Below are 26,696 nucleotides of genomic sequence, written 5' to 3'. Positions count from 1 at the left end.
TAACGTTGCAAGCTTCTAAAACAATATCATACAGTGGGATGCAAAAGTTTGGGCAACCTTGGTAATCGCCATGATTTTCCTATATAAATCATTGGTTGTTACGAGAAAAAATGTCAGTTAAATATATCATATAGGAGACACACACAGTGATATTTGAGAAGTGAAATTACGTTTATTCGACTTACAGAAAGTGTGCAATAATTGTTTAAACAAAATTAGGCAGGTGCATACATTTGGGCACCACAAAAAAAGAAATAAAATGAATAATTAGTAGATCCTTCTTTTGCAGAGATTACAGCCTCTAAACACTTCCTGTAGGTTCCAATGGGAGTCTGGATTCTGGTTGAGGGTATTTGGACTATTCCTCTTTACAAAACATTTTCTATTGTCATTGTTGTCATTTTATTGATTCCAAAGCCTTTAGAACTAATTATTGGAACTCAAATTGGCTTGGTAAGCTCAGTGACCCCTGACCTACATACACAGGTGAATCCAGTTATGAGAAAGAGTAATTAAGGGGGTCAATTGTAAGTTTCCCTCCTCTTTTAATTTTCTCTGAACAGTAGCAACACGGGGGTCTTAAAACAACTCTCAAATGACCTGAAGACAAAGATTGTTCACCATCATGGTTTAGGGGAAGGATACAGAAAGCGGTCTCCGCGATTTCAGCTGTCTGTTTCCACAGTTAGGGACATATTGAGGAAATGGAAGACCACAGGCTCAGTTCAAGTTAAGGTTCGAAGTGGCAGATCAAGAAAAATCTAGGATAGACAGAAGCAACGAATGGTGAGAACAGTCAGAGTCAACCCACAGACCAGCACCAAAGACCTACAACATTATCTTGCTGCAGATGGAGTCACTGTGCATCGTTCAACCATTCAGTGGACTTTACACAAGGAGATGCTGTATGTGAGAGTAATGCAGAGGAAGCCTTTTCTCTGCCCACAGCACAAACAGAGCCGCCTGATGTATGCTAAAACACATTTGGACAAGCAAGCTTCATTTTGGAATAAGGTGCTGTCGACTGAAGAAAAAAAAATTAGTTATTTGGGCATAACAAGGGGCGTTATGCGTAGAGGAAAAAGAACACAGCATTCTAAGAAAAACACCTGCTACCTACAGTAAAATATGGTGGTGGTTCCATCCACTGGGAATCTTGTCAAAGTTGAGGGACGCATGGATTCCACTCAGTATAAGTAGATTCTGCTGAACAATGTCCAGGAATCAGTGACAAAGCTGTAGCTGCTCCGGGGTTGGATCTTTCAACAAGACAACGACCCTAATCACTGCTCAAAATCCACTTAGGCATTCATGCAGAGGAACAAGTACAACGTTCCGCCATCTCAGTCCCCAAAACCTGAATATAATTGAAAATCTGTGATGTGAGTTAAAGAGAGCTGTCAATGCTCGGAAGCCATCAAACCTGAATGAACTAGAAAATGTTTTGTAAAGAGGAATAGTCCAAATACCTTCAACCAGAATCCAGACTTTTATTGGAACCTACAGGAAGTGTTTAGAGGCTGTAATCTCTGCAAAAGGAGGATCTACTAAATATTAACTTTATTTCTTTTTTTGTGGTGCCCAAATGTATGCACCTGCCTAATTTCGTTTAACATCCTTGCCGGTTATCCCGAGCTGAGCTCGGGGTAACCCGCCGCGGAGGATTTCTCAAGCCCTGGTGGGCCGATTTACACAATTCTTTCTTTATTACACGCAGCTAGCACTTTGCTAGCTGCGTGTATCACGCAATCGCCGCCACTGCTCGCCGCCGATTCGCCGCTACCTGCCGCGTTAGAGGGGCCCTCCCGCCGAGAACCCGTGCGCAGCCTGGCCAATCAGTGACAGGCAGCACTGAGGGGTAGATCGGGACTCCCGCTGACGTCACGATCGTTGCCATGGCAACGGGGGAAGCCCTAAAGGAAATCCCTTCAGAACGGGATTTCCTTATGGGCATACGCGCCGGCGGCGATTGGAGGGGTGGGAGGGACGCCGCAGGGAGGGGGGCATCATGTAGCTAGCGCTAGGCTAGCTACATGATAGAAAAAAAAATTATGCAAACAAAAAAAAACGTCACGGAGGTTAAGCAATTATTGCACACTTTCTGTAAATCCAATAAACTTAATTTCACTTCTCAAATTTCACTGTGTGTGTCTCCTATATGATATATGTAACTGACATTTTTTCTCGTAACAACCAATGATTTATACAGGAAAATCATGACGATTACCAAGGTTGCCCAAACTTTCGCATCCCACTGTACTTCAAAAACTTAAATGTTTATGTTGTTAATTATATTTGTCGGATGCCCTTTTTTCACCGTATTAATGATAATTGCATTAGAGTCTATCCTTTTTGTCCCCTAGCTGCCGGCGCCCTTTTTTCCTGCTACCCTTAATTGGACTTTTTGTAGCCTGACTGACAGCTGGCAGGACTGTTTCGGGCCATTTTGGTGCTCCAGATAAGGATCCCCCCCCCCTTCCCCAATCAAAATTACTTTTTTTTGCTGGTACCATTAACAAATTGATAAATTATGTACAGAAAGTATGTTGTTTCTTATTATATGTTATAATTATTATATAATTAATTAGTCTATTAAGGCTACATAAATCATTACCAGGCTAGATGCACCTCACCAACCCAAACTCATTGAACACGCATACAATTCCTTCAATTGTTATGAGAGGTGTGTAGCTACTTTATAAAGGCACTATATTATTTATGCACTGCCTGGGTCTTTATAGGCTACAAATGCAAAAATCATTACACACTACAGTACTTGTTTTTAGCAGGGTAAGATGCCTAGACAAATTACCGTGGGACATTTTGCCAGCACTTGTTCTATTAGGGACACTAATACTAACTGTATGTGTCACTGAGTGCATAGTGGTGGCATGTTATACATGGGTGGTATGGTAGTAGCAGGGACGTACAGTTAAAAGAGGTGTGGAGAAAAAATGGCGCACGGCGATGTCGTTAATGTTTTATTTGATAACGTTATTTACCATTAAAAACAGTAAAAATATACCAGCCTGCATTGGAGACCCCTCATCCCCCGACTCCCGCATGCAGGCTGAGATAGCTAGAATGCGGAGCCCCAGCCATGTGCGAACACCCCACGCAAATGGGGCTCCGATATTTGGCTATGCCAGGACAAGGGGTTAAAGAGGCTCAGGAGGGGGACCCCACGTCAATTTTTTTTTATTTCCCACACTCTGAACGTGTAAAAAAGAATACATTTATATACATGTTAATACATTATCTGTCATTTTACCGCATTATAATTGCAACTTTTTTTCCTCCAATTTAAGGTCTTTCTGAAACATATTTTTGCTCTTGTTCCCACAGTTCTCCTTAACATACCCTGCAAATTCGGTGTTTTTAGCACATTCGGGGGCTTTGCTATTAACCGCTAAGTCGGCGGCCATTAAAACATTTCCCAAACTCAGAACAAGAACTTTAAAATTGATTTTTCAAAAACTATTAGGTCTTTTTGAAATAGTTTTTTTTCTTCTTGTTCCCACTATCCCACTTCACATACCCTGAAAATTTGGCGTTTCTGTCACTTATGGGGGCTTTGCTAATAGCTGCTAATCTCTGCGGCCATCTTTCACTTCACATCAAAATTGAATTACTGGTGTAAAATGTATTTGATAATGGTATTTACCGTTTTAATGGTAATGATAAATAACGTTATGGCTGTGCGCCATAAAGTAACCATTCAAGAAAATAAAACATTGTTTACCATAGACTTGAATGGCAGCATCATAATGTAGCAGTAGAGCTGTACGCCATTTTTTCCTGCTCCCGCAGCAGAGGAATATAATTGCTACCCTTTTATATGGGAAATGGTGGTTACATTTATTATACGGGGTCCTAATGGCTGCACTTCTTACAGCAAGAGACGCATGCGACACGTTAATCTTTTGTATTCCACGTCAAGTTTTAATTGATCAAGACTAATAGGAATCACGTACAAAAGTGCAGCTATCAAAAGTCTGACCCGTCGCTTATTCTGTACATAGAGGAAGTGACATGTGTAACGATATGTGTCAGCAAAGAACAGAATTCTGATTATTAGATGATCTACAGTATCACCTATAATACTGGTATATAAGAAGCTGATGTGACAACAAATAGCAATGAGTGATTGGTGCAACAGTAGTACTGATAGGTTTAGCAATACCTCACCAGAGGAGCTGGTGGGCACTAACAGTACAGCGCCTCTCACCAAAGTCAAGGGCCCTCTGGTGAGTGTAGAGTGGTCAGACAGATCGGGTTTGGCAACAGACAGACAGATGCAGTACAAAATCAGAAGGCAGAGACAGGAAGATATAAACAGGCAGAGTCGGCAGCAAGATCAGATGGGCAGAGGTACAGAATCACTGTGCAGAAGAGTAGTCAGAACGAGCTAGAGTCATGCACAAATAATAACACAGTAATGTAATAATCTTTAAGGCTATCAAACAATTTCTATCTTGTGTGAAATCCCCGGTTTCCTCCCAGATCAAAGCACACCGGAACTATCTAAGGGTCTGAGTGCTAACACAAAGTATTCACAACAGCAGACAAGTTGCGAGTGAATCAGCTAGGCTTATGAAGCAGAGGAGACCCTTCTGGCACGCCCCCTCCTATCAACCAATGAGGAGCGGCGAGCATCTCCTTTGACGTCAGCCGACCGGCCGGTCAGCTGACACGCCTCCTCCCCGCATAAAGGTCCTGTCTGTGCACGTTCGACGCGACAAGGCAACCCTATGTGCAACTGACAGACCTGTCCTCGGCGTGCTAGACACCTGAGGCACGGATAAACTGCTAGACAGGGAACTGGAGGCAGCTGCGGTGGTAGCGCTGTTCACCACGGCTGCCTCTCCAGCGTTTGTTACAACATGCCAGTATTATGAAACATGGCTAAAATCAGTAATGCAAGTGCAATGCATTATTAATCAACACCCCACTTTAACACATTTTAAGCGCATGTTAGTATAAGTACAACAACACTTTGCAGCAAAAGAAAGTCAATGCTGTGGAAAAGCTAAGCCAAAGTACTGAACGCTTAGAGGATGTGCCTGCTTAATTATGATCTAAGATTCTAGAAGTGTTTATTGTGGAGAACAGTACATACCTTGTTTATTATGTCACATATTGCTGTTTGCAGAGTAGTTAGAGTAGTGGGTCTTTGTGCAAACTTTTGTTGAGGGGATCTCTAGTTATACCACTACTTGCTGGCTTCATATACATTATTTGATCAAGCTAAAAAATGCTCATGCATATGCCCATTTTATTGCCATGGTGCACCATAACCCTCCCCCCCCCCCCCCCCCATTCATGCCATTCTTCAGCAATGCCCCTGGTGCAGTTTAGTTGAGTTGCAATATACAATCCTACATCAAGTGTGGATCCTGGTATAACATTTGTTAGAAATCTCCTTGTCTATGGAAAGTTCTCAGAGCTGTTAGCAGAAACACAGGCCTTCAGACTCTCAGAGCATATAGGAAGTTTTACTGGCAATACAAGGATTAACTGTTCTTAGTTGCATAATCATCATGATTGCAACAGCAGCAAACAGCAATCTAATATAACATTACAGATACATCATGTATACAGTACTTGTAAAAACAAAACAGAGGACACCGAGAGCCCAATAGTGCAATATTGTCTGGTAAGCTCAATATATTAAATAATGTCAAAGGTTCTTATACTCACAAAGGTGGGTTACCATCAGGCAACCACTTGACAGGCAGGTGGGGAGTATTAGTACCTGACCCCACTCAGGTATAAAAGTCGCTCTCTGTAGATAGGAAAATGGGGAAAGAACCCCTCCACCAGGGGTGGACTTATAGTGCTGTAATATGTACGAACAGAGGCGCCAAGCAGAGTAAAACAATGTTCTAAAAATGATAAAAAGAGGGAAGTCGAGGTGGACTTACCTCCCTCTGGTAGTGGACATATACTGAAATGCAGAGTAAAAATATATATACAATTTATTCACAACTCCATAAAATCGCAACATGTTTCGCGGTCAACAGTCCCGCTTCATCAGGCAGTATAGGAGCATAAAAAACTGGTTCAGGTCCATAAAGCGTGTGAGCGCCTCTGTGAGACACACAGAGGCGCTCACACGCTTTATGGACCTGAACCACTTTTTTATGCTCCTATACTGCCTGATGAAGCGGGACTGTTGATCGCGAAACACGTTGCGATTTTATGGAGTTGTGAATAAATTGTATATATATTTTTACTCTGCATTTGAGTATATGTCCACTACCAGAGGGAGGTAAGTCCACCTCGACTTCCCTCTTTTTATCATTTTTAGAACATTGTTTTACTCTGCTTGGCGCCTCTGTTCGTACATATTACAGCATCATGTATACAGTAAATTTCCTCTGCTAAGCATTGGTCAGTCACTTCTCATTGTAGGTGGGCGATGGGTAAGGTGCAACCTAAATTGCACATTGATCATTGGATCACACGATTGACACAAGACCCTCAAGTCATGCCAGGCACTTCCCAACCTCCAGTTAACTGGCTTTTAGTCATTCTGACATGTACTACCATGGCATCAGATTAATTGTACTTATTTTGAGGGAAAATTAGGTTTTAATCTGACTGGAAAGTCCTGATATCCAGCCTGACTCCATCCAGCACAGATCAAACTATATATACACAATGGCAATACACAAAAACAGGGATTACACAATATATACACACTGGCTAATATGCAGGAGCAATGATCATGCAATATATGTACAGGAACATATAAGCAAAATCAGCACACAAGAGAATCCTCAGACAGGCCAAGATCAATAATCAGAAATGAAAGTAATACAGACAGTAGGCAATAAGGATAGTCGGGCAGGCAGGAGGTCAGTTACCAAAGAATCAGATACAATAGCAAGGGACGGTGTACTGGAAACAGGGACAGATGACCAGAATCACACTCCAGTTGGTCAGATGACAGTTCAGAAAAGATCATCAGATGGAACAGCTGGCTGGGCAGTGGACTAAATACTCTCAGGCTGGGCAATGGACTGGACATCATCAGGCCTAACAGCGGACTGGACACCACAAGGAGGAACAACAGACTGGGCACTCCCAGGAAGTATAACAGACCAGGCACCACCAGGAAGAACACCATGGATGCGTCCGTGTGATCAGCCCTAAGGCTGTGGCTAAAGAAGCTTTGCTTACCTGCTCATGCTGTCAGTTTGTAAAAACAAATAGTCTTAAAGCCCTGTGGTTCCCCTTTTTTTCCACAGAATCAGATGCAGGCCCCTTTCGCTCTGTCTAAGTGACCATGATTTGGTCTCTGCTTTGCGTCAGAGACTGGAAAGATGGCAGCTGGGGACACATTTCTGCACTACGTGGACTCAGTATAGCTGGCAGATCTAGGTGTTTTTAAACTGACTCTAGAGGGCAGGTGAATAGGTCTTGGTTTACATGAATATTTTACCAATGATAAAATGCTTCCCATAAGGGCTCTTTCGCACAGATGGCAGAATTGCCCATTTACTGGGCTGTTCAGCTGCCCAAATGCCAGGTGCAACCACCTTAAAGTGGATCTGAGATAAACTTTTACTCATTGCATAGTTGTGTTCCTTTCATATCGTTTTTTAGGGCATTCCTCAAGCCAAATACTTTTTTTTTGTTTTAATACTCTAATTCCCTATAAACTAAACAAGCCTCGCCCACAGCTCCTCCAACACCTTTGGCACTCTGAGTGACATGTAGCAAGGGCTTATGGGAGCTCAGTCTGGGTAGGAGGAGGAGGTGTTACTAGCCAGAGATTTCAGAGGCAGAGGGAAGTGACGTTTTCACAGGCTGAGGGCTGGAGATGCAGGCAAGCTTGCCTGTGTAATGTGACAAGCAGAACATGGCTGCTGTCATTGTATCACAGGAAGAAATAATACTGTTGAAGCTGTTTGCAGCTAGATTTGCTGTGCAAACTATCTAAACTTTAGATAAGATATATAGACAAGTTATTTGTTATAGTTTTTAATCTCGAAAGCCGCTTTAAAGCTGCCTTATAATACAACTGAATAAGAACATTTATAACCACACATGTGGTAGAAGTTGATACATCGTGTGGCTACTGCAGCTCAGAAGTACATACATGAGACACGCTGGTGCCAGGTACTTGCAGAGTCTGGCAGATAAACACTACTGGCGCTCAGATAGTAAACTGTACTGCTGTCAGCCCTTAGATTGCCCTTAAAAAATCCCTTAAATTGCTATTAACAAAGCAAGCAAAGTAAGTTACTTTTTTTTTTATTTAGGAAAAAACAAACCATGTTTGGCTTATGTAATGGCCCAAACAATATTAATTAAACATTTTTGCAAATACAATTTTAATTCTAAATTTGAGAGATATTCTTCATTCCACTGTGACTTTCTGTGATTTTCTTGCCGAAATGAAAGATTCAGATGAAGCAGGTCTGAAATGTGTGAGTCACAGGAACAGCTATAAAATGGTGTGATAAGATACATCTAGGTGTTGGGACAATGAAACACAGGTATCTTTGCAGAATGTGCCCAGAAATGTTTATAGCCTCTTAAAATAGTAACTTGCAGGAACAACCATAAAACCACGTTATATGATGCTGTATATGTGCTTGTACACTTGATGGATCAATGACAGACAAGAATCTCAGTAGAGATGTGTATAGTCCATTATAACATGGCAAATGCTCAATGCTTTCGCTCATAAAATGCAATTTAAAGTAACTTTTTTTCCTGATTTAAAGTGTAACTGCTGTATTTTTTTTATATAGACTAGGAAACAACTGAAAGACCTACATACAATTGAAAAACATAAGTACAAGGACTGTTGCCTGGGAGTGATAAAGATTAAATCCCTTGAGTGACAGTTTTCAGGGTTGAGGTTACATAGACGAGTCGCTAGCCTCCATGCCGAACTTTTGTTACTATGGAAAGAGGAGGAGGGACAGCAGTGCGGAATGCCATGGCGAACCGCCTAGGCCAAGAACATCTGCCTTGTGTATGAAGCTTTATTGCGTGTGTGTCTATGTTATGGAGATTTCATCTCACTCTGTCCCTGTGGTCAGAGCTGGTTTTAGCAAAAAAAAAAAGGTCCTGGGCAAAAATAAACGTAGGGCCCCCTTACATTATAATATTGTACAAATGGTACAATATGCCATGTCATGGATAAATGCAAGCGCTGACAAATGTAATTTCAGACATAATATGAGTGTTCCTTTGCACATTAAAACACACACACACCTTCTCTCCCCACAAAAAAAAAAAGACTCCAAATGTTGTCATTTGACACACATTAGCAGAGAACGTTGGATGTAGGAAAGGTGGGGGAAGTGATGGAAGGTGTCAGCTGGGTTCTCTTGTTGAAACACACATCTGGTCCCCATGGTGAACTCTGCAACCTTTGACTTGGGGGCTTCTCAGGACCCTGCTTGGTCTCTCCCTTTGGAAGCCCCTATGACAGCTATCACTGAGACAAAGAATGGACTGCCTCTCAACTTTTTGTGGTCTTACCCTTTCCAGAAAATGTGCATACATCTTCAGGGAGTACACTAGTTGTGGTGACATCTATTGGAGGAGTGATTTCCATTCCTATTGGACATAACTTTCTAGTGTTTGTTTGGGACAGGAAACAAGGGGAAATATCCCCTACAACCTAGCATACCCTTTATAAAACTAACACAGGTTTTTTGTTAGGATTCCACTTAAAGTGAACACAAGTTCAAAATAAACTGATAAGATAAACAATTGTATTTATCCTCCTACTCCTAAGATATCCCATGGTTTTATTTTATATTTAAACATTTACAAAGTAGATTGAATGTTTTGTTGTCTCCACTTAGTGGCAGTCTATTAGGTGTTCTTAAAGAGACTCTGAAGCAAGTCTAAATTCACTATTTTTACATGCAGCCATGTAAAGAACTATAACCCATGCTAAACCGCTGCTATCCCGCGGCAAAACGAGGGGTTTATACCCCCAAATCCCCCCTGCAAAATCTGTGGATTTTGCTGCTCCTGGAGGCAGAGCTTTCAGCTGTAGCTCTGCCTCCATGTGTGTCAATCGCCGCACAGATTTCTGCCTCCTCCCCGCCCCTCTCTGTGAAGGAAGATTGAGAGGGGCGGGGAGAGGCGGTGATCAGCGGGGATTGATGCGCTGAGAGGCAGAGCTACAGCCATAAGCTCTGCCTCATCAGGAAGCGCTCCCCGGAGGTGGGAGAGGGGATTTGGAGGGTATAAACCCTTCGTTTTGCCGCGGGATAGCAGCGTTTTAGCATGGGTTATGGTTCTTTACATGGCTGCATGTTAAAAAAGTGAATGTAGACTCGCTTCAGAGTCTCTTTAAATGAAAATACATGAACTATTGACCCTTTTCTATCTTACTCTGCTCTCAGAAGTTGTTTTCTGCCAGGGCAACTTTTCATGACTGTAATTTGCTTATCAGTGATGTTCCTATATACCCAACAAGGTACTGACAAGACAGAAGCTGTCACTTCCATTCCCAAAAATTAACTCTTTCAGACATCAAAATAAAACAAGTAAAACAGACTGGTTATTAATGTTTAGCACTGTACATACACATGCTTATCTCATGTCACATGTTGCCTTGGGTGCACTTTAACCACTTCACCACTGAGGGGTTTTACCCCCTGAGCACCAGAGCAATTTTCACCTTTCAGCGCTCCTTCCATTCATTCGTCTATAACTTTATTATTACTTATCGCAATGAAATGAACTATATCTTGTTTTTTTTCGCCACCAATTAGGCTTTTTTTAGGTGGGACATTATGCCAAGAATTATTTTTTTCTAAATGTGTTTTAATGGGAACATAGGAAAAATGTGGGGAAAAAAATAATTATTTTTCAGTTTTCGGCCATTATAGTTTTTAAATAATGCATGCTACTATAATTAAAACCCATGAAACGTATTTGCCCTTTTGTCCCGGTTATAAAACCATTTAAATTATGTCCCTATCACAATGTTTGGCGCCAATATTTTATTTGGAAATAAAGGTGCATTTTTTTCAGTTTTGCGTCCATCCCTAATTACAAGCCCATAGTTTATAAAGTAACAGTGTTATACCCTCTTGACATAAATATTTAAAAAGTTCAGTCCCTAAGGTAACTATTTATGTATTTTTTTTAATTGTAAATTTTTTAATTTTTTTTTAATTACAAAAAAAAAAAAAAAAATGGGGAGTGTGGGAGGTAATGAGTTAATTTTATGTGTAAAAGTCACTTATTTGTATGTGAAAAATGTGTAGGGTGTAGTTTACTATTTGGCCACAAGATGGCCACAGTAACTTTTTGTTTTAATGCGACCTCCAAGCTTCCTTCCGGAAGCTTGGAGGAAGAATAAGGAGGCTGGACACGTGAGTTTTTGCTCACAATGATCGCGCTGCCCATAGGAGAGCAGCTGATCATTGCGGGGCTTAGATCAACGAACGGGAATGGATTTTCCCGTTCATTGATCTCTGGGCGAGCGGGCGGCGGCGTGTTTACTAGCGGCGGGCGGCGTGTTTACGAGCGGGAGCGCGGGCAGCGTCGGGAACGCGGAAAGTACGTGTTTCTCCGTCCCTGGTTTTTAAAGGATGGAAAAAGGGGCGGAGAAATACGTACGCGCGGGGGTAAAGTGGTTAATGAAAGGGAGGAAAATATGACAAATATATGATAAGAGGAGCATCTTATAATTTTGCGGGGTTTTTTTTAGCTGAGAAAGATGAAAGGGGAATGTATTTTAAAGTATTTATACGCCACATTTTAGTAGATCAGTGGAATACAGTACATTATCTTAATTTACAAATAAATATTTTTAATACAACGCGTAGAATAAAATATTGTTATGCACATGACAATGTAGTTACGCAAATGCATTATTTAGGATCTGGTCTCACTGACTTAATACTGTGACGATTAACGCCACTACTCAGATGACTGAGCGTTGGTGATCTGCGGAATAATGGTTTTACAGGACCTTACCACAGGAGTTGGCAAGGAACACTCAGGACACCAACAGAACAGACCAGACACAGGGCCCCCAGTGGGGCTGGAAGACACAGACAGATAAATACGGTTCTAACGGTCACCTGAGGAGCAGGTGATTCAGACCTTACTGCAGTCTCAGAGATGCAAAAGACACAGCTCTAATGGTCATCTGTGGAGCAGGTGATTCAGACCTTACTGCAGTATCAGAGATACAAATGACACGGCTCTAATGGTCATCTGTGGAGCAGGTGATTCAGACCTTACTGCAGTCTCAGAGATACAAACGACACGGCTCTAATGGTCATCTGTGGAGCAGGTGATTCAGACCTTACTGCAGTCTCAGAGATACAAATAACACGGCTTTAATGGTCACCTGTGGAGCAGGTGATTCAGACCTTACTGCAGTCTTAGCAACAAGTTCCTTCCGTAGTCTGGACTCTCCACGGGGAGGAGTCAGACAGGGAGAGGGAAGGACAGAACGTGAGTGACACCAGAGAGAGGGTGTCACTAACAGGTCTGGCGTTCTTTAACGATCGGTGTAACACAGAGAGGGTCTGATTACCGGTGAACTGCAGTATCACCGAGAATGCAGAATATACCCGATTATTGGTGATCTGCAGTCTCACCGATAATTAGATATATAAGCTAACCTCTGGTCACCTGAGTAACGAGTGTCTGGTGCAACTGTAATGTTTTGAGGGCTGCACCTCAAGAGCAGGTACAGGGCAGCAAGGAGTACTGCACAGATTCCTTCCACAGGTCTGAGCTCTCCAAAACGGGAGGAGTCAGACTGACAGTGGGAAGGAAAGTCCGAAAGTGACACTCAGGCGCAAGTGTCACTAACGGGACAAGGAACCGCCTCCAATCGTGAGGTCGGTTCTCGAGGTCGGGCAAGCCAAGTCGAAAACACACAGACAGATAAGGTACAAGATCAGCAGACAAAAGGCAGAGTCAAAGTACAGACAGGGTTCGGCAACGGGGTATCAGATATATCGGGGTACAGAATCAGGAGGCAGAAACAGAGTCTAGGAGCGAGCCGGGGTTCGGCAACGGAGTATCAGAAATAACGAGGTACAAGATCAAAGTTCAGAAGAGTAGTCAAGGCAGGCAAGAAGTCATAACAGATAATCACAATCAAACTAGTACTTTAAGCTATCAACGGAATCTATCTTAGTGTAGGATTACAGCTCCAGCTGGTCCCGGCACACTAACGGATCTGACTAACGGATCTGGGTGCTCGCAGATACAAAGCAATAAGTACTTTAAACTATCAACAGAATCTGGCTAAGTGTGGATCCCCGGCTCCGGCCAGTTCTAGCACACTTTGGGATCTAACTATGGTCTGAGTACTGACACAAGTGTACACAACGACAGACAAAGACAGAGTGACAAGTCCAGGTTTAAATACTGACAGCAGATTCAAGCAGCCCCGCCCGAGGGGCTGAACCAACCTGCAAGGAAGATTGACAGGTGGAAGTCAGCTGACCACCAAGTCAGCTGATCTGTCTCCTCTGCCCATAAAGGTCCTATAGCTCTATGTAAAGGTCCTTTTGCTCCATGTGCAGGCGTGTGGACCCAAGCTGCTGCAACAGAAATCCCTGTCCCAGCTGAGTCGGGAAGCGACACCCGGGATGGCTTGGCCAGAAAGGTGACATCAGGTGTGAAAGCAGCTGCGCTGCTTTCCACCACAGAGGTAACGTTTAAGATCGTTACAAATACTATACATATTTTCACGATTCATATGCTTCTTTTATGCATAAACCATATTAGCAAGTGGGAGGGAGCAGAGCAGCTATTGTAGTATAGAGGACATCTGAAGGCATCAACGTCTTTTATCATCCACCAAACAAAGCCGATATATGCAGGCAAGACTGTGAGCACCAAAGGTGCCTGCAATGCATTTTTTTCCTTTGCTTTCTCTTACAGGAGGATTTTTATACTTAAGCACATTAACTCGGAGGGGATAGAGGGATTGATGAGTATATGTGTAGGATGTTTTCCAAGGTTGTACACATATCTGCTCCCCACCTCTTGATTTGCTAGAGGAGGAAGAAAAAGCCAAGATTCAAACTCTGGTCTCCCTGTGTTATAGGCAGATCCCTTAACCAATACACTATCCAGCCACACTACCAGCAAGCAATAAAATACTCAGAATAATTTTGAGAATACTTTTTCACCTACTTTTGGCACTTTTTTCAACTGAAGAGTGTTCAAATTATTTTAAACAGAAGATGAAAAAAAAACTTAGGAGAAAAGGTGCAAATGGCCCCTGGTCTTTCAAGAGATATGAAAGCTGTAGTTTGGTGTCAGAGAGCATACCATAGCACACATCTGCATCAGATACAAATTGCTGGATCAAATTGAAACAATGAATGTACTGTAGTAGGCTATTAGATTGCTGCTTGACTATACCATAATCTTTCATCTCATTTGTTTGACTCTAGATACAATTTAATTCTGCAAGAAAATATGGGCGCAGTCACTGAGGCACTGATAAGACAAAGTGTTCTTTCCTCAACCGTCTGATTAGCTTCCTTGGAAAGACCTTTTAACAGTCAGAGGCAAAGAAAAAATATGTTAAATTGTGATACTTTTTAATATTCTTCAGTGGATGCTTACATTATTTAGCTTGAGTTTGCTTTTATCCTGCTTTTGCAGATGCCCAGAGAGGTGATACAGAACAGCTCTGCTCCTCCTACGATTGGCATTGAACCCAGGTGGTCTGGTATCAGTGAAGATCTCCAAATCATCTTCCTCTGTGACAGGAGAAAGAAAAGACAGTATGAGACTATTGGTTAACAAAATTAGGCAGGTGCATACTGTACATTTGGGTACCACAAAAAAAGCAATGAAATCAATATTTAGTAGATCCTCCTTTTGCAGAAATGATAGTCTCTAAATGCTTCCTGTAGGTTCCAATGAAGGTCTGGATTCTGGTTGAAGGTATTTTGGACCATTCCTCTTTACAAAACACGTCTAGTTCATTCAGGTTTAATGACTTCCAAGCATGGACAGTTCTCTTTAACTCACTGTGTTAGCTTTCTACAGAACTGCTGTGCTGTGAGCAGTGCCAGTGTGACAGTTAGTGTGCACTAGTGTGTTCTCCTCTGCTGTCTGACTGTCATTTCCACGTGACACGTGCCAAGTGCCACGTGCTAAGTGCCAATTGCCACATGCCACGTCTGGCATGCTTCTGGCACACGTTACACCTGCTGCTGCTGCATTGAGGGCAAATTATACTCACAAACGTGGGTTACCACAAAGGCAACCACTGTATAGGCAGGTGAGGAGATTAGACCTGTCCTCACTCAGGGATAAGAAGTCGCTCTCTGTAGATGCGAAAGGGGGTAGATCACCCCTCCGCCAGGGGTGGACACGGTATAGCAGAGGCGCCAGCAGGATAAAAGCGGATAAAAACTTAAAAAATTGCTGGGAGGAAGTGGTGGACTTAGCTCCATAAAGCTCCATAAAGCAGACACAAAAGACTGTCTGAATAGTAGCAATCACATTTATTAAATAGTACCCCAAATAACGCAGACCCAGCCCACTTCATCAGGCAATAAACGTGGGGACAAAACAGAATTTCAGCAATAGCAGGTGTAGCGCCTCAGTGACTCAGGGAAGACTGAGGCGCTACATCTGCTATTGCTGAAATTCTGTTTTGTCCCCATGTTGATTGCCTGATGAAGCAGGCTGGGCCTGCGAAACGCGTTGCACTTTTTTGGGGTACTATTTAATAAATGTGATTGCTACTATTCAGACAGTCTTTAATGTCTGCTTTATGGAGGTAAGTCCACCACTTCCTCCCAGCAAATGTTAAAGTTTGTATCCGCTTTTATCCTGCTGGCGCCTCTGTTCTCCTACTGCTAAAATCTAAAATATGTGCAAACATAGACAAATAAGAAGTATGTTTTTTTCCAGAGTAAAATGAACATAAATTACTTTTTTCTTATGTTGTTGTCACTTACAGTAGGTAGTAGAAATCTGACAGAAGCGACAGGTTTTAGACTAGTCCATCTCTTCTTAGAGGATTTTCAGCAAGTCTTTTATTCTTTATAAAAATATTCCCTAAAAAGGATTTAAACAATGACGCTGGCCAGTTTCCCTGCTCACTACAGTTTTTTTGGAGGTTGGACAGAGCAACTGCCATTCACTAAGTGCTTTTGAAAATAAATAATACCTGAGAATCCCCCCATGAAGAGATGGACTACTCCAAAACCTGTTGCTTCTGTCAGATTTCTATTACCTACTGTAAGTGACAGCAACATAGAAGAAAAAGTAATTTATGGCTCATTTTACTCTGGAAAAAACGTACTACTTATTTGTCTGTTTGCACATACAGTATTTAAAATTTTACAATTTTTCGCCATGGTGCCCCTTTAAGTGATCATTCCTGATTGTTTCAGCTGAAAATATGTACAGGTGTCCCCAAATGCCATTGCCCTCCTGTTCTGTGATTTGCCCTGATTACATTTGATGTTGCACTTGTTCCTTGTATGCAAAACAAAGAATATGCAGTGTATACTGTTCCGTGGAGATTAGTATCATGTTTGTACCATGATTATTCCTGAACCACTGCTTGAAACAATTAGGAAGAATCACTTGTCTAAAATGTGTACCAGTTTTATAGTCTCTGTACATGATTATCATTACTTATGTCAGAAACACATAATTATTATTATTTTTTGTAATTTAATTTCAGAAAGCAGACCTTCTATATTCCAAATACAGGCAGTGACTGGTAATGCCAAAATAAACCTTGCGCCTTATTAATGAAGTATACATTGGCTGAGCAGCATCTTGTATTTTGCAGAGAATCAATAGCTGTAACAGTGAATTAGCATCAAGTTACAGGCTGAGGTTTCTGCAGATTGAATAGGGGAATAATGGAGGCGAGGGCTCAGTGGGAAATTTCTGCAGGAGACACAAGTAACCCGGAGATCTAAATAAGGCCGGCATGTCTTTGAACATGTTTAAGCTATTTAAGCTGTAATGTAGAAAGTCTTCAAAAGAGATGAAAAAAATCATGACAATATCTAGAATGAGTATATCTTCTCTATATAACAAAATACCATGGCTTACAGATAAACAGCGGTTAAAGAACTACACATATCAACAAACTTAACCTGGTCCTGGAAGGAAAGACACAAGTGTACTTTTTTGGGTTCCAGAACCAGGTTAAATATTTTTGGCAGGGCTTCACTGTTTCATTAATACTAAATAGAGCAGTTTGTAAAGGAAAACACCCTGTAATTGTCTGCCATTATTCTGCAATGGCAACGGGAAGATAGCATCACTTTCCAGTCCACTCTTTTCCCTGGGTCTTCCAGCCATGTGCTGATGATCTGTCTATAATGTAGATTTCAGCAATACACTGCTGTCAAATATGAGATTGGTATGAATGATGTAGCACAGTCTGCCCCTTTTGAGAGTAGGGGTTCATAAGGCACTCCAAGTCTGAGGACCTTGAGTTAAAGGCACTGTTCCTTTTTTACCGGAAGAGGTGTAAAGGTCCACAAAATGTAATGTCGTTTAGAGTCCAATACATATAATAATTCTTACTCTACTTTATCTTCCAAGGTACAATTGTTTATTTCATACTGCTTCACAGCTGCTGACAATTTTTGCGGATGCCTCATCCCACGTATCTTAGCTAGGAGTCTCCCCGTTGACAGGGACGGATCTAGGGGGGGGCAAGCGGGTCTCTTGCCCCAGGCGCAGTTTGTTGAATTCTTAAAAAGGCGGCAAAATTTGGATGGGGAATGGCAGTTTAGGCGCCAAAACCTGACCTTGCCCCAGGCGCAACTTGGGGCAACTTGGTCTAGATCCGTCCCTGCCCGTTGATATTAAATGCAGTGGGTTTTATTTTTTCCGGAGCGTGACCGACCATACTGCAAAGAAGATTCCTATGTACCTGCGTGGAGACAGAATTCTTGGCATCTCAGCCAGGGACGCCTTCAGGGCATCACAGGGGGGACTGCTGTATGGGGCCCGAGTGAATCTAGGGCCCGGTACAGTGCCACACATGGGCTCCAGCTTCAGTCTGTGTCTGTCCTTCTGGCTGCCCATGAATGTGGTGAGAAGTGACGGGTGGCTCATCCAGGAATTACCTTAGTCAGATAGTAAATAAAGTAAACCTGAGACAAATGGGAGAAAATAATTTTTACTTACCTGGGGCTCCTTCCAGCCTCCTGTAGTCTATCAGCTCCCTCGATACCCTTCCAGTCTGATCTAATGTGCTCCTGTGAAGTCCACACAATCCAGCTGGGTTGCGGAGCACTGTGCATGCATTGTTCTGGGCCGCATGTCTCCTCCATTGTGCTCCCATGGCTGGGAGTGTTCTGCACAAGCACGGACGTTAGTGTGTTCAGGCCTTCAAAGATTGTGATTTGCCATGTGGGAAGAGGGGAGTCAGGGGGCCCAGTAGGTTTGCCTATTATGGGGCCCAACATTTCTGATGGCGGTCCTGCTCTCAGCACCTCTTAAGTAAAATTTCTTTTACCAGTAATCTGATTCTCTGGAATACTACACTATAATGGCGCTCCTTCTTTCTCGGTCTTTTCTTTTTTGGTTCTGGGAATTCATCCTTTGAATTTCATTCACCGGTTACACCTATTGTCCTTTTGAGAATACGACTGGCAGAACTGAGCAGACATGTTCTAGCTCTTCCTTCCCTCATCTCAGTTACAAAGAGCTGGTAAACAAGCTGTCAAAGTGTGCATGTGATGGTCATAAATGTTTCCTAACACCTCATTGTAATTACACACAACCCTGGTGTTACTTCATACTGTTGGAGCTGAGGCATGGGCATGCCATTCAAGGCTGTTTACTAAAAGTGCCCAGAGGCATTAGGTGGCAGCTGGCAGACGGATATGCCATTAACTAAACTGACTGACAATCACTCAACATATCCAAATATGTTCCAAAAGATGAAAATTAATGGCATTTTAGGGGCCCTAAACCGTGAGGAGTAGTCTTGAAACGAAATTTCTCAAAATGACCTGTGAAATCCTAAAGGTACTCATTGGACTTTGGGCCCTTTAGCGCAGTTAGGGTGCAAAAAAGTGCCACACATGTGGTATCGCCATACTCGGGAGAAGTAGTACAATGTGTTTTGGGGTGTATTTTTACACATACCCATGCTGGGTGGGAGAAATACCTCTGTAAATGGACAATTGTGTGTAAAAAAATCAAAAGATTGTCATTTACAGAGGTATTTCTCCCACCCAGCATGGGTATGTGTAAAAATACACCCCAAAACACATTATACTACTTCTCCCGAGTACGGCGATACCACATGTGTGGCACTTTTTTGCACCCTAACTGCACTAAGGGGCCCAAAGTCCAATGAGTACCTTTAGGATTTCACAGGTCATTTTTGTTTCAAGACTACTCCTCGCGGTTTAGGGCCCCTAAAATGCCAGGGCAGTATAGGAACCCCACAAGTGACCCCATTTTAGAAAGAAGACACCCCAAGGTATTCCGTTAGGTGTATGGCAAGTTCATAGAAGATTTTATTTTTTGTCACAAGTTAGTGAAAAATGACACTTTGTGAAAAAAAACCAATAAAAATTAATTTCCGCTAACTTTTGACAAAAAATAAAATCTTCTATGAACTCGTCATACACCTAACAGAATACCTTGGGGTGTCTTTTTTTCTAAAATGGGGTCACTTGTGGGGTTCCTATACCGCCCTGGCATTTTACAGGCCCAAAACCGTGAGTAGTCTGGAAACCAAATGTCTCAAAATGACTGTTCAGGGGTATAAGCATCTGCAAATTTTGATGACAGGTGGTCTATGAGGGGGCGAATTTTGTGGAACCGGTCATAAGCAGGGTGGCCTTTTAGATGACAGGTTGTATTGGGCCTGATCTGATGGATAGGAGTGCTAGGGGGGTGACAGGAGGTGATTGATGGGTGTCTCAGGGGGTGGTTAGAGGGGAAAATAGATGCAATCAATGCACTGGGGAGGTGATCGGAAGGGGGTCTGAGGGCGATCTGAGGGTTTGGCCGAGTGATCAGGAGCCCACACGGGGCAAATTGGGGCCTGATCTGATGGGTAGGTGTGCTAGGGGGTGACAGGAGGTGATTGATGGGTGTCTCAAGGTGTGATTAGAGGGGGGAATAGATGCAAGCAATGCACTGGCGAGGTGATCAGGGCTGGGGTCTGAGGGCATTCTGAGGGTGTGGGCGGGTGATTGAGTGCCCTAGGGGCAGATAGGGGTCTAATCTGATAGGTAGCAGTGACAGGGGGTGATTGATGGGTAATTAGTGGGTGTTTAGGGTAGAGAATAGATGGAAACACTGCGCTTGGGTGGTGATCTGATGTCGGATCTGCGGGCGATCTATTGGTGTGGGTGGGTGATCAGTTTGCCCGCAAGGGGCAGGTTAGGGGCTGATTGATGGGTGGCAGTGACAGCGGGTGATTGATGGGTGGCAGTGACAGGGGGTGATTGATGGGTGGCAGTGACAGGGGGTGATTTATGGGTGATTGGCAGGTGATTGACAGGTGATCAGTGGGTTATTACAGGGAAGGACAGATGTAAATATTGCACTGGCGAATTGATAAGGGGGGGTCTGAGGGCAATCTGAGCGTGCAGGCGGGTGATTGGGTACCCGCAAGGGGCAGATTAGGGTCTGATCTGATGGGTAACAGTGACAGGTGGTGATAGAGGGTGATTGATGGGTAATTAGTGGGTGTTTAGAGGAGAGAATAGATGTAAACGCTGCGCTTGGGTGGTGATCTGATGTCGGATCTGCGGGCGATCTATTGGTGTGGGTGGGTGATCAGATTGCCCGCAAGGGGCAGGTTAGGGGCTGATTGTTGGGTGGCAGTGACAGGGGGTGATTGATGGGTGATAGGTGATTGGCAGGTGATTGACAGGTGTTCAGTGGGTTATTACAGGGAAGGACAGATGTAATTAATGCACTGGCGAATTGATAAAGGGGGGGGGGGTCTGAGGGCAATCTGAGCGTGTGGGCGGGTGATTGGGTGCCCGCAAGGGGCAGATTAGGGTCTGATCTGATAGGTAACAGTGACAGGTGGTGATAGGGGGTGATTGATGGGTGATTGATGGGTAATTAGTGGGTGTTTAGAGGAGAGAATAGATGTAAACAATGGATTTGGGAGGTGATCTGATGTCGGATCTGTGGGCGATCTATTGGTGTGGGGGGGTGATCAGATTGCCCGCAAGGGGCAGGTTAGGGGCTGATTGATGGGTGGCAGTGACAGGGGGTGATTGACGGGTGATTGACGGGTGATTGACGGGTGATTGACGGGTGATTGACGGGTGATTGACGGGTGATTGACGGGTGATTGACGGGTGATTGACGGGTGATTGACGGGTGATTGACGGGTGATTGACGGGTGATTGACGGGTGATTGACGGGTGATTGACGGGTGATTGACGGGTGATTGACGGGTGATTGACGGGTGATTGACGGGTGATTGACGGGTGATTGACAGGTGATTGACAGGTGATTGACAGGTGATTGACAGGTGATCAGGGGGATAGATGCATACAGTAAACAGGGGGGGGGGGGGGGGTCTGGGGAGAATCTGAGGGGTGGGGGGTGATCAGGAGGGGGCAGGGAGCAGGGGGGGGATAAAAAAAAAATAGCGTTGACAGATAGTGACAGGGAGTGATTGATGGGTGATTAGGGGGGTGATTGGGTGCAAACAGGGGTCTGGGGGGTGGGCAGGGGGGGGTCTGATGGGTGCTGTGGGCGATCTGGGGCAGGGGGGGGAGAAATCAGTGTGCTTGGGTGCAGACTAGGGTGGCTGCAGCCTGCCCTGGTGGTCCCTCGGACACTGGGACCACCAGGGCAGGAGGCAGCCTGTATAATACACTTTGTAAACATTACAAAGTGTATTATACACTTTGTATGCGGCGATCGCGGGGTTAACATCCCGCCGGCGCTTCCGTATAGCCGGCGGGATGTTGCGACGGGCGAGCGGTGACAGGCGCCGGCGGAGGATCGCGCCACGGATGACGCGATCGCTCCGCCCATGCCCTTAGAAGGACCGCCGCCTCTGTGGGTGAGCCGGTCCTTCAGGGCTCCACTTCCCGGCCGCCTCTGTGCGTTAGGCGGTCGGGAAGTGGTTAAGATGGTGTTGCAGTTGGTGCACATAAAGTATACTGAAATGAACAATAATGAACAAAGAACAAAAAAATAAATTAATGAACACTGCAGTAAAGTCTGGCACAGTTAAAGGATTGGTGTTACTCAGCCTGAGGGGTGCAGGATGTGGGTCCCTGCTTAATTCTTAAAGAGAAACCATGACCAAGAATTGAACTGCATCCCATTCAGTAGCTGATACCTCGTTTCCCATGAGAAATCTATCCATCTTCACAAACGGTTCATCGGGGGCTCTGTATGGCTGATATTGTGGTGAAACCCCTCCCCACGGGAAACTGTGAGGACCATGGTCCTGGCAGTTTCCTGTCTGTGAACCTTGTTGCATTGTGGAAAATAGCAGTTTACAGCTGTTTCCAACTGCTAAAAAAGCAAGCAACAGCTACTTCCACTGACATCACCTGCCAGCAGTAAAAATGTCACCATGTGATAAATGTCAGAATGTAAATCAGGGAGAGGAAAGATTTTATAATAGCAAACACAGACTAAATCATTTATACATAATTATTGTTAAAATGAAGAATTTTTAAATTACATTATTTTCACTGGAGTTCCTTTTAAAGGACCTCTATCACACAAAAAAATAAAATTTAAAATACTTGTAACCTCCAGCAATGCCAAGAATGGTAATGTGAATTTCAGCAATTCGTAAATTGTTTGTAAACCACAAATACATTCAGTCAGCACCTATAGTTTAACTGAATGCCATGGTCTATAGCAAACTTGGAACGCTCCCACTGACTCTCTGGGTATCTGCTTGGCTACAACAGGACGGGTCTCACTTACAGTGTGTCTTTCACTCTTACAGGTTGGGGCTCAGCCTTTTAGCTCTGCTGAGCTCCGTAGTCCTCAGCCTCCCCTTGTGGTAAAGTTGCCGCTCTCCTGGATTCTCTGCTGAGATTATACTTGTGCTAAACCCCATCAGCTAGTTAGCTACAAGTATGTAGCGCAATTGGGAAAAGGGCTTTTTTTGTGCACTAATTGGCAACAGGAATTGTTCATTAGGCAATATGCAACATGTTTCATGGGAGTTGGTCCCCCACTTCCTGTAATTTATACATAAAATACAAGAACTGAAATTGCAAGGGTTCCTGCAAACATTAACAGCGAGTAGGAAGTTGTTGCTTATAAATATAAACCTTTTGACTGCAATAAAAAAACTAAAATACAAATTGCTTGCCAATGTGAATGAGGTTGTAGCAGATTAAACAGATACATAGGTCATTTAAGCAAATGAGATATAAATCAATGTGAAAACAGATTGATGTAATACATCAACTGTGATCAGCAACTGAAGAAGCGAGTAGACTTCAATCTGTCTTCATATCTTATGGTATGGTACAGAACCACTTACATAATTTAGGAATGTTTTGTTGCACTTAAAATTCTCTATGAACAATAACAAGGTATAGGCCAAAGAAATGAAGAATGCAGCAATTTCCTATTTTACAAAAAGCTTCAACACAGACTGTCGGCAATAAAGAAGCAGTAAAAACAGTGGACAGCACCATCCCCACCTGCAAGTAAGCTAACTGTTGCATTCTGCTAGAAGGGTCTAGCAGACTGAATCAGCTAATTTGGGCTATACATGATGCATTAAGTAACGGCGGATACTGCGGCGCAGATAGCAGGATTAAGCAATATGGCAAAAGGGAGCCAGTTATTATGTAGCCAAACCCCACATTGGTACTTACAGTGCTAGGCTAGGCAGTGTTAGCCGTATGTAGGGAGTAGGTTAGTGTTAGGTGTAGTTAGGAGGGAAGGTCAGTGTGAGAAGAAGGTTAGATAAAATGACTGTTATTCTACTATCAGCATTAGTCAGTGCCCAATAGTAGAATATTCGTAATATTGCCGATATTAGCAGCTTCATCCAGCACCCAAATTTGCGGACATTATTTTTTAATGTATGCCTGGCAGACATCTGTGTCCATTTTGATAAAGTTAAAGTGGTCCATATTGCAAGTAGACAAGTGGATGCATCATTCAGTCACCACCCTTCCACATGTGCTAAGCACTTGTTCTGATTAGATGCTTGCAGCACTCCTTGTGCATGTTCTGCAAACTCCATCAGCTGGTCCAACTTGGGCACAAAGTATTCCTTGAGGTCTTCACTTCTGAGCCTGTAAGTGTCTCAGCTTAATCTCACTCTTTCGTTAATCATCATGGACAAATGGTGCCTGAGACAAATCCTCGGCCAATTATTTGTATCAAAAATGAAGCCAAATAAACATTTTATTTTGTTGAAAGGGTGATAATGTCTAAGGCTACCAAAAGCAATGTCACAGTATCACTTTTGCTGGAGCGCATAATCTATTATAACAAAGTGTAAAGCTAAATAGGTAGAATACATTTTTATTGTTTGGACAAGAGAGTTGTGAAGGCTGCAAACAATGTTATTTTTTATGGATGTGCTAGTTTAACCCTCATGGTTTTTGGTTTTGTAAAATGGCTGAAAAAAATCAATTTACATGGAAATTTTGATGGCAGCAAAAAATATGGCTTTAGTTGTGGAATCATATTCACACAATTTGACTCACTTATCTCTAGTAGTGAGGAGAACTGACAACTTGTTGCCAGTTTGTATCATCCAAATGGTTTGCTATCTCCTAGTGCCAGGGCCTGCAATGTGCTGGGCAATTTAGACAAAAAAATCTTTATATATTGTAAGCTCGCCAGGGCAGGGTCATCCTCCTAATGTTTACTGTTTTTGATTCAATATTTGTGCTGCTTGAGACTCTGCTATATATTTTTTGGTTGTACTTGTGTTCCCTGTGTTGGTTTAATGTGTTTTGTAAAACGCTGTGGAATATGTTGGTGCTATATAAATAAATAATAATAATAATAAAATACTGTGAATTTAGACAAAATACAGTAATAAGGTTCCATGCTGACACCAATGTAAAAATACATGGATGGTGAAGGATTCTAAAAGAACTGGTAATTGTAAAAACATAAATCCAATGTCCTCCTCAGACCCCCTTGTATTACCAATGGCTCTTGGTACCTGCTCATCACATATACACCCACCGGCAGTAGGAGATAAGCAATCATGATAGCCAGCACCAAGTTTATTTACTTATACCTTGCTGCTCCATGTAGACTGTGCAATCTATCATCTAGTAAATAGGGAACAACATTTCCTCTAAAATGAATCGGAAAGCTCTCTGTTCTCTATTCAGCACCACCTCCTGGCTGGAGGGACCAGTGGTGTAGCATGTGAATTACACCAAAGCTATTTAGAAATAGAAGGTGGAGCGTCTGAGCAAATAAGATGTGGGTTGATAATTATCTAATCTGGTAAAGCAATCAATACTTCCTTAATGGAATAGGGATTCATTCTTTAACTACACAGCACAATCTCAATTGGATTTCAGCATAAATCTATTGAGCATTGATCTGTTTAAATGTGATTTGATCAGGCATATTGAGATCAACAGATTTCAGACTGTTTTGGTCAAAGCGATCGAATTGGCTACACAAATTGAAACATGTATGCCTAGGTTTGCAAGCTCAGTTTAGTTTGCACATGCCAGATGTTGCTCTGGCTGGAATTTGAACCAGGGATCCAGCGCTGCAAGGCAAGAGCTAACCACTACGCCACTGGAGAGTGAAAATAAGGAAGTAGGCCCAGAAGGAGGGGGGTTCATGGTGACATTTGGGGGTCCCTTTAGACTCGTAAATGCCTGTCCGCTTACCAGGTGAAATACTAAAGTACCCTTCACCCATTTCCACAAAGAGTTGATAATGAAAGAAACATGCAACCACAAAAAAAGTATATTAACTAACTAACGATGGGCGTGACAGCCGCGGCAGCCCCAGGACCGCCTAACGCCAATTGGAGTCAAGTACTGGAGCTGCAGTTTGGCAGGGAACACGTGTGCACATGCACAATTGTTCCCTGCCGGTTCAGGGAGCTCCGCTTCATGACTAGCCTGCTGGCTGCGATCTAGCAGACTATTTAAAGCCGACAGGGGAAAGAATTCCCCTTTGTTTACAATTGTACAGCGCTGCTATCTCATGCAGCGCAGTACGAGGGACACGCGGCTGTCCCTCAGAGCGGTTTGATCTGTGTGGCCTCTCATAGACTAATGCCTATGAGAGGCGGGGAACAGTGCCGATCGCCATCCATTGGCAATTAGGACAACACAAGGGGGAGGGAGGGAGAAAGAGGACGGAGGGAGGAAAAATCCTCCCTTTCCTCACCAAAAAAAAAAAAAGCAGCGATCAGTTACCTCCAGCATAGTGTCCTATTAAGGACACTAAAAGGAGGAAAAAATTATTTGTGTGCCGAGTTGCCGGGCTGTGCAGCACCCTGACCAAGCTGCACAGCCCTGTATTGTAAAAAATGGTCTGGTCGTTAGGGGGGTTTAGCACTGCAGTCCTCAAGTGGTTAATATTCCTAATTAGCCAGAAATGCTTACCTGTGATTACTCCCACAACAGTGTCCTTGGAAATGTCCCGTGACAATATCCTCTCGATAATGAATGATGAAGAGCACAACATTCGTCAATCCCTGCCACCTCTCTATAATGTTGAACCGTGTATAGTGCTGCCTGGCACTTCCTATACTAAGTCTAACAAGCCCC

The 26,696-nt window shown here is 43.2% G+C and overlaps 1 protein-coding gene across 3 annotated transcripts in view; it reads right to left on the bottom strand.

Annotated features, from left to right (window-relative positions):
- LOC137524840 (potassium voltage-gated channel subfamily H member 8-like) overlaps nucleotides 1-26,696 on the bottom strand; it is a 795,600-nt gene that overhangs the window by 238,532 nt on the left and 530,372 nt on the right. For all 3 annotated transcript variants that reach the window (XM_068245232.1, XM_068245233.1, XM_068245234.1), the window contains exon 4: nucleotides 14,593-14,729. In XM_068245232.1, the coding sequence (XP_068101333.1) occupies nucleotides 14,593-14,729 (137 nt within the window). The remainder of the gene's footprint in view (nucleotides 1-14,592; nucleotides 14,730-26,696) is intronic.

This window comes from Hyperolius riggenbachi, chromosome 7 (genome assembly GCF_040937935.1).
Source record: "Hyperolius riggenbachi isolate aHypRig1 chromosome 7, aHypRig1.pri, whole genome shotgun sequence".
NCBI classification, from domain to species: domain Eukaryota; kingdom Metazoa; phylum Chordata; class Amphibia; order Anura; family Hyperoliidae; genus Hyperolius; species Hyperolius riggenbachi.
The sequence above is the reverse complement of the archived record's forward strand: the minus strand, read 5'-3'. Positions and strand labels throughout refer to the sequence as shown.